Below are 13144 nucleotides of genomic sequence, written 5' to 3'. Positions count from 1 at the left end.
CCCCGTGGTAGATTTATTTCACTGGTAGATATTTTTCATTAGAACACCGGATAGGGAATCCCCCTCCTCCGCAGTGTCTTGGGAGGAAGGGGATCCCCCATCAGAGATCTCCCCGCGGCAGCCGAAGGGAGCCACAACAAGGACATGGATAGCAGGGAGATCTCTAATAGACACAAGATCGATAATGAGCTCATTCCACCAGGCTCCACCTTTGACAAAGTGGACAAACTCTTACATCTGTCCTCCTCAAATGCTGGGAGCCTTACGTAAATAATTTCATTTTTCAAATTTTTAATATGTTGCTGGAGCATCTCCACTACAAATAATGGTAAACATAATCAATATTATTTGGTTATAATTTTATGGTTTTTGTTTTGTAGGTGATGGAAGTGTCCAACTCCCTCTGATCAACCATTATGGCCTCTTCCATGGGGCACAGTGAGTCACAGCTTTTAGTTTTTCATCCTTAAATACAAATTTACTGACACCAGAGAGAAATTACCTGAAATTTGTCATTTTATGGGGTAGCCATTCATCTCTCCGCTGTATAAACTGATTGTCTGTAGGAGGCATTTAGGAGGACCTATAAGGAAAAGCTCTAGAGGTGGAGCAGTGACTCAGGAAAGTCATGTCACTGCCCTTGTTGTGTGCAGACAAGGCAACAATAGTAATAGAGATGGGGGGGCGGGGTCACTTGAGTATTTATATTACTTTATGTATTTTGTGGGATTTAAAACTGCTACTATATGGGATTTTTAATGTATGACTACCGCTTTTTCTTTTCTACTTTGTTTGCTAAAATCCACTCCTTATACTTCAGGTCCTGCTCCTGAGGATGTGGGTGTTAGTTTGACAATCAGTGATCTTTTACTTGCTTCCCTTGAAGATCTAAATAGCAACGATTTTGAGCGGTTTAGAGATAAACTGTCAGATTTCTCCTACAAGGACATAAGTCCAGTTCCACGATCACGTTTAGAAAATGTAAATCGGGTCGCTACAAAGAACCTTCTCATCAGTTTTTATGGGGAGGCAGCCGCTGTGGAAGTGACTATAAAGGTCCTTAAATCAATCTTTCTGATGGGATCAGCAGAGGAACTCCAGATGAAGATTAGACAACATGGTGAGTTCATGTCAACAGCAACTGTCTTTGGACCAGATTTAAAAAGTTCTCCAAGACTGGAGAAGATCGACTATAATAGGTGAACCTGGGTGGCCCAGGAAACCTGAATGGATTTAATATTCAATTTCAAACCTAGACAAAATTCTTTCGAGGTTTTCTGGATCACCCAGGTTCTCCCATGATGGTCTATCTTCTCCAGTCTTTAAGAATTTTAATAAATTAGGTCCAGTGTGTTTGCAAATGTACTATGTTTTTTTATTAAGCCACAGCAAGCTCCAAAGTCAAGCTACCTCTTTGCCCAAAGTCTGTTTTCTGGATCAGTACTTGCACACATGGTAAATGAGAATTATGTAAAATGAGTATAATTGTATTTAGATTAAGCTAATTTAAAATGTACATAGAGATTCCCCTTGTTTGTTTACTTGATCACAAAAGCACATTTATATGCATAGAGAGTGTACAGATTTTATTTATCAGATTTGTGTACACTTTACCCAAATTTTTTTGTGATGTCATCACCAGGCTTGCAACATTTAGGAGTTAGGGAAAGGATTAAATGGATGATTGTGGAAAGGGACAGAGGAGAGGCAAACTTGTACGCCAGTGATTAGCGCTGCCAATGCTGATTGGAATGTCAGTACAGCAGAGGTACTGGGTCTGATTTATTACAGTTCTCCATAACTGAAGAAGATTGACTATCATGGGAGAATTTAGGTGATCCAGCAACTAACAGGAAGCTAGGAGAACGTTGGATTTCTGGCAGGTCAACAGATATTTTTCTGTACTTGCAGTGTTTTTAAAGGGATAAAACATGAGGAAGTGTGCATGTACTGCATGTATATTGTTTTTCCCAAACATATACTTTGGTTTTGACACTGTCTGCTTTTGTTTTAGGTGTAATAAAGGCAAAGTCTTCGGATAACAGAATAGTGGGTATGTACCAAAGCTCTAAGAGCTCTTAGCTGATAAAATCCTTTATATGAGTGTGGGGTTTGGTTAACGTAAGTCCTTTGCAAATATCACTTCAAGATTCATACTCATCAAATGTGACTTGATTTACTTTAATTTGTTTGGGAATTTCTCTTTCATTCTTGACATTAAAAGCTTGGGTATTAATTATTTATTTCTTGTAAAAAGGGCCCATTGGGAATTTTTAAATTGCACTTTTTTTTAAAGTATTTTACGATTTTTGAAAGTGTTTTGAGTATGTGAATTGTAGTTTGCCCCTGGATTAAAAAAAAAAAAACAATGTTTCAGATATATACCCTGAACAAGACTTTATGTTTTACTTTAACCAACTGAAATGGCATATCCTAAACAGACAATGCAAACTGCTCTAGAAGTATAGAAGGACAGAAGTATCCTATTTATCTGAACGGTATATATCCTTTAGTCTGTACTAAATACTTAGATTTTACCCTTTAAACTGTCAATAATTTCCAGAGGCAAAGTCACCACAAAAAACAAAACAAAAACATTCTCTTAAATGTTATTTTGCATTAAAAGAGGGCCGGCATGGTTGGTCTTTGTGTTTTTGTCGACGAAGAAAGTAAATAATCAAAGAGTCAGTGCTGTTTAATTTCTGGTTTTGATGTGGACACAAGCCCACAGGCTTTATATTGTGGTAGTTGTAGAAGAATAATTAAGGATAATATTTTTTTTTTCCTCTTGTTATTTCATTTGTATTAAGCAGATTACAGAACAAGGTATATGACTTTAATGAAAGAAAGATATCAGAGTCATAAAGATGGAAATGCCAGCTTAGGACAGACTGTCCATCTAGATAAGCGCTACACAAAACTACTAATAATAAAGAAACAGCGCAATTTGAAGGAGCGAGAACATGAAATCATTAGTCTGGGCAAGAGACATCTAAAGATTATGGATGAACGATCTTCAAGTCAATATTCTCCAGTCACCATAGATGGTCTGTTTGATCCCGATGAAGATGGCATAGTCCCCAAAGTTGTTCTGCTACAGGGACCTGCTGGGATAGGAAAAACCATGACTTCACAGAAAATCATGCTAGAGTGGGCCTCTGGGAATCTTTACCAAGACAAGTTTGACTTTGTGTTTTACTTGAGCTGCAGGGAACTTAACACCCTGGGGGATCAAATAAGCCTAGCTGGACTTGTACAAAAGTTATGCCACATGAAATGTGAAAGAGACCTTCTGAAGTCAATATTTTGTAATCCTCAAAAAATTCTTTTTCTTGTGGATGGATTTGATGAGTTAAAATGGAATTTAGTTAGTGGCAAAGAGGTCTATGAAGATCCTTTTCAAGAGACCAGTAAAAAAATCCTTTTAAATGGTATCTTCAGACAATCCTGTTTCTGCGGATCCTCATTAATAATCACTACAAGACCATACTCACTGGAACAGCTAAATGAACTTTTTCAATGTCCTCGATATGTTGAAATTCTGGGCTTCACGGGGAGCGACCGTGAGCAGTTTTTCTACTGTTTCTTTCCAGAAAAAGAACAAGCTGATCTTGCTCTCAATATTGTCAAAGACAACGATACGCTTTTCACCATGTGTGCCATCCCGATCACTTGCTGGATAGTATGCACTGTAATAAAACAACAGATGGCAGAGGGACAAAATGAAATTGAATGTAAGACCACCACATCTATCTACCTGCTTTACCTGAAGAGTTTATTAAAATATCACTGCAGAAATTCCAAACAGTCTGTCATGAAATGCATTAAAAAAATTTGCAAATTAGCCAATGAAGGTGTCTGGAATCAGAAAATCCTATTTTGCGAAGATGACCTCAGAAGACATAAACTTTCCATAACAGACATTGAGTCTGTGTTTCTTAATGAAAACATTTTTCAAAGAGATGTTGAAACCCAAACCTGTTACAGTTTTATCCATTTGACTGTCCAGGAGTTCTTTGCAGCCCTTTATTATGTGTTGGGAAATAAAATGGTGATCACTTCTATGACCCCTGCAAAAAATGTCCATTTAAAAGAATTATTGAAAAATCATAAATACAAGTCACACTTGCAATTGACAATTCAGTTCCTGTTTGGCCTTTTCGGAGAAAAGCAACAAAGAGAAACCATTAAACTTTTAAGCTGTAAACAGATTTCCTCTAAGGAAAAGTCTGTGTTAGTGGATTGGTTGATAATGAACCCTAACTATCAAATGAGTTTTAAGTACTTATATGAGTCCCAGGATGAGAATTTAGTAGGAAAGATAATGGCATATATTCCAGAAGTTGAGGTCGATAACCCAGGGCAGAGCTTCGATTACAAGTCAATATCTTACTGCTTGAAGAACAGCAGATGTGAGCACCAAATTAATTTTATCAATTCCCACATAGGCCCCAAAACACGGGCCCTTCTGTCTTCAGCTCTCCCCAAGTGTGCACAAGTTCGGTAAGTGTCTGTCTCTATTGACTAAGGCAAAAAAAACTAGCACATTCTCTGTTTGCCTATAAATACCAGTTAGTAAACAGAACTTTAAAAGTTCTAAATGCGATGTAATAAAGGATAAAACTCATATAATGAAAGTGTCAAAATGTCTTTAAACCCCATGTCTTTAGTAATAACTCCTTTTTTTTTAGATTTAGCCACTGCCTATTTCTACAAAATGAGGAAAAGATCCCCTATAACAATTCCAATGCCAGTCTTGAAGGTTTATTTAATGGTCAACATGGAATTCAAAAACTTGTGTAAGTGACGACTAAACTCGTAAGTCAATTTCGCTAATCTGTAGGTTTAGCCCAGGCAAAGCCCTTTCTCACTCTCTCCTTAAGTTTTACATATGCTCATTCCCAGTCTGGCAAGCAGTAACCATATGAGATGTTTGGGGACGGAGAAGGCAGGATGTCCAAAGAAATTTTCCAGGGAAGCAGGGTAGGTGTAGCCAACTCCCTACTGGCAAGTAGATAGGCAGAGCTTCCAGCAAGACTGAATCTCCAGGGGGTATTTTTTGCTTATCAGGTTATACCTTATCAGCAGGTTTGGTTGCAAGGGGGATCTGATGTAGAAACATTTTTTAAAAGACGCTAGAAGATGTTGTGTCCCAATAAAGCTTTCACTATGACAGTATGATCGTATTAACAAGGCCCCAGACTTATGCTGGCCAATGACAGCTGTATTTTGAGTGTCAGATGTGGGTATCTAGCACTTCATAACTCATAAATTAACGTCAGCTCGGTTAGAAATATTACAATATACATATATATCTAATGCCAATGGCTGTCCTCATCACTTTGCAGGTTGAATAATTGCAGTCTCAAGTCATATTGCTGTGAAGATCTCAGCTCTGTCCTTACAAACCAGTCTCTAGTCAAACTAGATCTCTCCAATAATAATCTACAGGATTTGGGAATAAAACTTCTATGCAAGTGGTTAAAACAGAAGGATTGCATACTGGAGGAATTGAGGTGGGAATTATCCTATTCATTGCATATTAATCAGCAAAATTCTTTGTGGAGATGTTGCACATATAAAGGTTGATTAGGATTTGAAACAGATAACCTAATAAGAAAAATGTTTTTTTTAAAGAGGTGATTAATAGATTGTGTTTTAATGACTTTAGGGTCAAATCTTTATCTTAAATTTTTTGGACTGTTCAGACCCAATACATAACACTGTTAGGTGGCATCAATAATATATTTGTGCATGGGAGATTTACCTTACAGGCCCAAAATGTTGCTCAGATATTTATTCCTTTTTTTTTTTGCTGTAAAAATGCCATAATGTAATCAAGTTCGTCATATGTTTGCAGCCTGAAAGAATGTGGTTTGACATCACACTGTTGTGCTGATCTCTGTTCTTTTATTACTACACACCAAACTCTGACCATGCTGGATCTGTCCAAGAACTCCCTGGATGACTCTGGATTAAAAATTCTACATGAGGGACTTAAACATTCTGGCTGTACCCTGCAGAACCTGAGGTGAGGCCTAAATCAGCATGCAGTATTCTCTGTTTACAATTCCTCACGCTTGTCCACAGTATTCCTTGCAGTTGAAAATATCTGTAAACTTCAGTGATGTTTTAGATAAAATTTCATTACTTTACAGATTAATGGACTGTGGTTTATCCCCATCATGCTGCAAAGATCTCTCAAATATTCTTACTGCAACTCGATCTGTAAAATCCATGGATTTATCAATGAATAACCTGCAAGATTCTGGTATAAAACACCTGTGTCGGGGGCTACAGTATCCAGAATGTGTCCTTCAGGAGCTGAGGTGGGAGTTACAAATTATACCAAATTATAATGTTGAGAGACCAGATTCTTGTTTCACCTGCTAGCACTGGGTCTTGGCTGTTCATAGTTCTAAAATCAGCAAAAGCACCCTTCTACCTATAAACACCACATGTGCCTTGTTTTTGGAATATGTCATGCTCCAGCCTACTTGGTAGCCATGCACCTTAGTATTTGGTTAATTACCTGTTTTTTTCAGTTACTTAATCCTGCTTATTCCTGGTAGGTTTCAATTCAGTTTAGTTCAATTTATCTTCAATACTGACCTCCATATCTTTCCTTCCTCAAACTCAATTTACACTAAATACAGTTTGTCTGGCATGTGTTATGTTACAATGTTTACTTGTTCAGTTTATATTGGTAGCTAATTGATTTTCTATTTTAAAAAAATGTATTTTTCCTCTCTGGGTCTCACAAGTTTTGACATTCTGGTTGGCATCTGTGAATGTAAACATTTTTGTTCTTCAATCTGGAGGTTGTGGTACTGCGGACTAACATTATCCTGCTGTGTTGATCTGCGCACGGTTGTTATTATGAACCGAACTTTGAACACACTCCTGTTGAAGGGAAATAACCTGACGGACTCAGGGATGCGCCTTCTGTGTGAGGGACTCAAACATCCAGGTTGTACCTTGCAGGAGCTGAGGTGAGAACTATACTGTAAATGAGTTTATAACCTGTGGGACTCCAGATAAAACCTTCTGTGGGAGACTTCGGTCAGAAACGCCATCATAAAATAATGTATAGAACTCTGGAGTTGTCCTATAAATGTTACTTTCTGTGCAAGTGGCTCCAGATCTGAGTTGTACCCTGCAGGAGGAAAAAACTTTACTATACTTAATAAAACTAGACTATTTAATTAATGGCAGAACTGTACTGTCAATTTGGACTTTCTGAGTTTTAGTCACATGAGTGTCACTGTATATGAATGTGCGTTTGTTTCTCTCTGCAGCATCCATAGTTGTTCTTTGACTCACTTGAGTTGTGATGATCTTCGATCCGTCCTTAATACAAATCGATCTCTCACCAAACTGGATTTATCACAGAATTCTCTACAGGACTCTGGTGTAAAAATCTTGTGTGAGGGACTCAGAGATCCAGGCTGTACCCTGCAGGAGCTATGGTAAGAATTATACTAAAATCATCATAGTACATTTCTTTGTAAATCCCTTTTGTATAGGAGATTGAATCATCCGGTTGTACCCTGGAGGAACAAAGGTGATAATTATAATCAATGGTGTTCCTATGGAGGGATGGGGAGGTGTTTTACTACAGAATGAAGACATTGGGCTGGGGGTGCTTTTGGAATGCACAATGTGAATCATATATTATAAAAAACCTAAAAACATTTGAATACGATCATCTTTCTGCAGTCTGAAGGCATGCGGTCTAAGCTCGTATTGTTGTGACGACATCTGTTCCGTCATTGCTACAAACCGAACTCTTATTGCACTAGACCTGACAGGGAATGAGCTGAAACACTGTGGAAAAAACGTTTTGTATAAAGCACTTGAAAGATACCCAGACTGTTCTCTGCAGGATTTGTGGTAAGAATTATATCATGATTGATATTAAAGCAACCCTGTCAATAAAAATAAAAATCTTGGACAGCTCTATGTGAAAACAAAGAGTAGGACTTTTAGTCACACCACCAAAATGGTGCTCTGTTCTAGAGAAAATCTCCTTCAAAGTCTGACAGAAAATGAACAGTGATGGGAATGGTTTCCTTGGTCCAATGGAACTCTCATTGGTTCTTTCATGTGGCAATATAAACCAGTAAGTGCTGCGTGAGATTGAGGAGATCTTGGTGCTCTTCAGTGATGGATTTCTCTTGAACAGGGATCTTTTACTCTGGAGCCATAACACTTTTTCACTTCTATGATTGATCATTGATGACTCTTGTCTGGGTCACAATGTAACAAGTAGCACAGACACATTCGAGGCTAAGTGATTATGATGATTACATCTGGTGTTTTGTGATAATAAAACTTAATCTCTAAACTCCCCAAACTTTATCACTTTATCTTACAGAATGTTTTTTTTTTTTTCTTAGGGTCGATGGAGAAGGCATTCGAAGTAATTTGGTTTGTGAATTCAAAAAGAAAAAGCCAAAAAAGACATTATTTTTGAAATGGTACTAAATAGTTTCTTAGTCAGATGCTGCTCATAGAGCTATACATGTCGTCCTTTCCCCCTGAACATTATTTTTTGAAAAGGCCAAAGGAGGGTACACATGCAAGGTGGAGAAATATTTTATTGAATGCATGTACATCAGTCAAGAGATTGTTGTTCATGCATGGATTTAGGCTTTCAGTCTTGTGGCACTTGTGCAGCACTCTCACTACATATCAGACCTTAGAAGCCATCTCTTGCCTGTGCACTGACTCCTCCAAGATGCTCCGTCTTTGTCTGGACAACCCTGGGTTGATTATACCATAGGGTGGGGGGTGGGGTAGAATTGAGGCAGTTAGATCTATGTGGAAGGGGATCTTTGTAAATAAGGATATGAAAATAAATGATCTATCTTTTTCTTCAGGTTATTGACGAATAAACCAGGCAATGTGCAGAAAACCTTCACTCCCAACACCTCACCACAATGATCCTTTTTAATGAGACGTTTTGGACTTTGGCTGTTTTATGGACATTTGATGCTTTTGTAAAATATTTGGCACCAACAGTGAACTGAAGTCCTGAGTTCCGTTAGGGCACTATCTGCCTGGAGACTGCATTTGTTTTTGCTGGGGGGGGGGGATCCCACAACCTAAAACCATACTAGCTGGTAATTATGTTAAATCTGTATTCTCTGTATGACACTATGGAATATATGAGAGCTATTGAAATTAGTAAATTAAATACTAATTCTGAAACATCAAACCTAAGATATTTGGCATTGAGGTGCGCAAGAAGATGCAGGGACAGAATCTCCACCCATTATTACCATCCCCAGATATTCTGGGACATTTCCAAGGATGGACCTGTAATGAAAAGGAGCAGGTATGGTTAGGTGGAGATTCAGCCCCCCGCGCTCACCTTAATTTGATGACATTGGACTGGGTACCATGATCTGTGGGGAAGGAGGACACCTACCAACAAATCATTTAGGTATGGCAATAGCTTCCTCCCAATAATAGGCATTGGGTAGCGCAGCTAAAAAAGGTAAGAAATGTTCACTTATCAGATATGGTATTAGCAAGATTGGGTTCAGGTAAATGAAGATAACATAAGAATAGATGAACAGTTTTTGGGCTTGTGTTAAAGGCACCAGAAGCTTCTAAGGTTCTTCAGAATTCATTTGGGTGACTTTGACTTCCTTCTGATTTGCTTTAAGGCTTGTATGGAATGCAAAACCCTCTTGATGTGAACAAAAACATTATTCCGAGACACAACTTTCAATCGTACGCCGGTCCTGTGCTGGTAATGAATGTTTCAAAGCTCTTCGGCAGGAACCCTCGCATTGCTGGCTGGTTACCACATGCCGGTCCTGGGCTGCTAATAAATGTTCGAAAGCTTGTTGACGCAGGCAATCACATTGGTGGCCACTATTGGCTGATGCATCCATTTATTCTAACACCCGACTTCAGACATGGTGTCCCTCTACCTCATGCCAGTGCTATGCTGGTAATGAATGTTTAAATGCTTATTGGAGCACGCCCATAATTTGGTGGATGCCAATACCTGAAGCACCCCAGTATTTTGAGACCAACTTTGGACATAGTGTCCCACTACCACACCAGCCAATGGATGTTGCTAGTCCTTAACAGATGTGGCAGGGGTGTCCAAACCTATTGCAAAGAGGGCCAGATTTGGTGAGGTGAAAATGTGTGGGGGCTGACCATTCAGCACAGACTCAGGGTTAGTGTGGGTGTGGTCTGCGCAGGTCCCGCACAGCACACGCCCACCAGGGTGACGTGAGGGATTCCCTTTGCAAACATGGAAACTCCCGACTTGTCGATTATGCCCGCCCAGTAGCCGGCAGATAATTGCAAGGCAGTTGATCAAATCTAATGAAATATAAAATAGCTTTTTTTACGCATGTAATTTATACTGTGGTCAACAGTGCTGGCGAGCCACATATTATTGATTTAATGAGAGGCTGGGGCCGGTGGAAACCTGAACACGGGCCGCAATTGGCCCCCAGGCAGGACTTTGGACATGCCTGAACTAAGGCAATGGGGAGACGCTGAAACTGAGCTGGTGGCTCCTGTGATGTTTGCATTGTGGATACATAACAGAAAGCATTCTTACAATGCGCTAACGTTGTATTATGTTACCACCACCATTCCAATGAAACCCGACATTGGACAACTGGTTGATTTGCCTTTATATAAAGCTGTCAGTCTATCACTGGTTGAACAGCCCAAGTCACTTCTGAACAATACAAGGATTATAGCAAATCCTTACCTGTTTTTGCTCTAAGATGGGTTTGATCCCCTTGCTGAATGTGAGCAGTCATTGGCTCTTTATCTTATTTATATCTAAAATTTTCTAAATAGAAAGGAAGTTTTCATTGCAGTCCTATACCCCAAGCTCTGTATGTAGCAGCGAGCCAATAAGAAGTGAGGGAAGGTGAGATTTCTGGGAAAACCTGCCTGCAGAGTACCGTTGCCATGGTTGTGGGGCTTTGCCGGATTCTAATGGAAGTGGAATTTGTTTATGAGAACACAAGCTTACTTACAATGTAAGGGGGCAACAAAGTCTGTGGAGAGAGGGCTCGCTAATGGGAAATTGGGGTACACTGAGCAGAACTAGGGTTTACTAAGTGGGGTTGGGGCACATTGAAGGAAAATTATGACTGTAGGTTGGTTGGGCACTCAGGGGAAATGGAGCTTTGAGCTAAAGGGGCACCAAGGGACACTGAAAAGCGAAATTAGGAGGATTGTGGAGAGGAATTAGGAAGAGAATAGGATTAAAAGGCTCTCGGGAAGATTAGGGAGCACTGAGGGGAAATCGAAGAGTTCTGAATGCACTTCAGCGGACATTCCAACTTCTATTATTCGGCCCTCAATGAACTAGCCATTCCCGCAGCCCCCGCAGTGCATTGTTGGAGTCGTAGCTACGTATCCTACTAAACCTGCCTCAGAACCCGGAAGTCCCTTCCTGTGCTGGACCGCAAATACCGGAAGTGACGACTGGCAATCCGGAAGTGCGCAGTTTAGTGGGCGGATACAGCAGGTCCCAGCATCAGGTAACATTCTCTTTCACTGTTGTATAACTGAGCAGGGGGCGGGGCTGCTATGATTGGGGGAGGAGTTTGTAGAGGGTGTTGGAGGTGTGTCAATATCAGAATAATGTATTATTATTCATTAGGTTCATGGTAACAGCCCCTGGTTTCCATGGTTTTTGTCCATAACTACTCACAGACATACCTCCACTAGGAGTAGCCAATCACCAGGTCTAAACACAGTCATGTGTGTGTGATGGGGGCGTGCTTAGTCAAATGCTAATAGCGACTTTAAGAAAGTCAGAGATTGCTTAGGGTCTTTGGATGATGTTGCTGCAGTTCATTAAGGGTGGGAAGTGTGTGTGTGTGTGTGTGTGTGTGTGTGTGTGTGTGGGGGGGGTTGACGATAATATACGGGAAGTGTTCACTATTAGACTTTCAAGGTTTAGGGTGGCTGAAATTTAGATTGACTGGAACTCTTCCACTCTTCCTCCATACCTGTCTTGTGTACATGGTAGAAATTATTTTGTACCACAGGTAATTATGTTACTGTAATAGAATATATCATTTTGTGTCAGGTTCCCATAAGGTGTCAGGATGTCACTGTATATTTCTCCATGGAGGAGTGGGAGTATTTAGAAGGACACAAGGACCTCTACAAGGACGTCATGATGGAGGACCACCAGACCCTCACATCACCGGGTAAGAGGAGACTTTATTGTAAAGGAGAGAGCAGTACAGAGGGTCCACCTATATCCCCCATAATCTGATAAACACATAGAGACAATGTATTCAGTCAGTGTGTGTGTTTCCTACAGATGGATCCAGTAATGGGAACCCACCAGAGAGATGTCCCCGTCCTCTGTATTCCCGGGATTCCACACAGGAAGATCAGGTGATCCCTCACCATCATCAAGTAGAAGAACATGAGGGTCTTGTACTTCATAGCTAAACAATGTTACCCAAATGGAGGCTGTTTGTGACATATAAATTAGTGTCCTTCTATTTATAATATTTGACTTTCTATATTTTTATTTCTGGTGAAAAGACAGTTAATGTGAAAGTTGAAGATACAGAGGAAGAAGAGACGTATGCGATGGGAGAAGAGCTGTGTAAAGAGACTTTTCTAGACATCCCAAGTGAGTAATAACCCTTACATATAAAGGGAATGTGGAAGATCTGATGTGATCTTGGCACCCACCTTCGGAAATAACAACCCTTACATATAGGGAACCCTGTTACATGTCAAGGGATTGTGTAAGATCAGTTGTAATCTTGGCACCCACCTTCAGAAGTAATAACCCTCACTAAAAGAGAACCTTATTATATGTCAAGGGATTGTGGAAGATCAGTTGTAATCTTGGCACCCACCTTCAGAAGTAATACTCCTCACATATAGGTAACCTTTTTATATATCAAGGGATTGTTGAAGGTCAGTTGTGATCTTGGCACCCACATTCAGAAGTAATAACCCTCACTAAAAGGGAACCTTATTATATGTCAAGGGATTGTGTAAGATCAGTTGTGATCATGGCACCCACATTCAGAAGTAATAACCCTTACATATAGGGTACCCTATTACATGTCAAGGGATTGTGGAAGATCTGATGTGATCTTGGCACCCACCTTCAGAAGTA

At 39.9% G+C, this 13144-nt stretch overlaps 3 protein-coding genes and 1 long non-coding RNA gene across 11 annotated transcripts in view; 2 read left to right on the top strand and 2 right to left on the bottom strand.

The window, feature by feature from the left end:
• LOC140338949 (NACHT, LRR and PYD domains-containing protein 3-like) overlaps positions 1-9306 on the top strand; it is an 11017-nt gene extending 1711 nt beyond the window's left edge. The window contains exons 2-14 of one of the 2 annotated variants that reach the window (XM_072423288.1): positions 381-438; positions 821-1120; positions 2015-2053; positions 2814-4503; positions 4692-4799; positions 5349-5516; positions 5861-6031; positions 6159-6329; positions 6822-6992; positions 7299-7469; positions 7720-7893; positions 8400-8480; positions 8883-9304. In XM_072423288.1, the coding sequence (XP_072279389.1) occupies positions 417-438; positions 821-1120; positions 2015-2053; positions 2814-4503; positions 4692-4799; positions 5349-5516; positions 5861-6031; positions 6159-6329; positions 6822-6992; positions 7299-7469; positions 7720-7893; positions 8400-8480; positions 8883-8946 (3330 nt within the window). In that variant the 5' untranslated portion in view covers positions 381-416 and the 3' untranslated portion in view covers positions 8947-9304. Of the gene's footprint in view, positions 1-380; positions 439-742; positions 1121-2014; positions 2054-2813; positions 4504-4691; positions 4800-5348; positions 5517-5860; positions 6032-6158; positions 6330-6821; positions 6993-7298; positions 7470-7719; positions 7894-8399; positions 8481-8882 lie in introns of those variants that run through there. The other variant, XM_072423287.1, reaches the window with a different exon arrangement.
• The window catches only part of LOC140338996 (gastrula zinc finger protein XlCGF66.1-like), a 231153-nt gene that overhangs the window by 76686 nt on the left and 141323 nt on the right, over positions 1-13144 (bottom strand). The window lies entirely within an intron of this gene.
• LOC140339011 (uncharacterized) overlaps positions 1-13144 on the top strand; it is a 98700-nt gene that overhangs the window by 81140 nt on the left and 4416 nt on the right. Inside the window, exons 1-3 of one of the 3 annotated variants that reach the window (XM_072423483.1) lie at positions 12086-12209; positions 12326-12402; positions 12556-12646. In XM_072423483.1, the coding sequence (XP_072279584.1) occupies positions 12125-12209; positions 12326-12402; positions 12556-12646 (253 nt within the window). In that variant the 5' untranslated portion in view covers positions 12086-12124. Of the gene's footprint in view, positions 1-12085; positions 12210-12325; positions 12647-13144 lie in introns of those variants that run through there. The other 2 variants (XM_072423484.1, XM_072423485.1) reach the window with 2 other exon arrangements.
• On the bottom strand, positions 3543-10839 carry LOC140339171 (uncharacterized). The gene is made up of 3 exons (XR_011922392.1): positions 10748-10839; positions 7324-7550; positions 3543-3689 (listed from the first exon to the last, which is right to left on the bottom strand). It is a non-coding gene; the product is annotated as an uncharacterized lncRNA (long non-coding RNA).

Source organism: Pyxicephalus adspersus, chromosome 10, assembly GCF_032062135.1.
Source record: "Pyxicephalus adspersus chromosome 10, UCB_Pads_2.0, whole genome shotgun sequence".
NCBI classification, from domain to species: domain Eukaryota; kingdom Metazoa; phylum Chordata; class Amphibia; order Anura; family Pyxicephalidae; genus Pyxicephalus; species Pyxicephalus adspersus.
The sequence above is the reverse complement of the archived record's forward strand: the minus strand, read 5'-3'. Positions and strand labels throughout refer to the sequence as shown.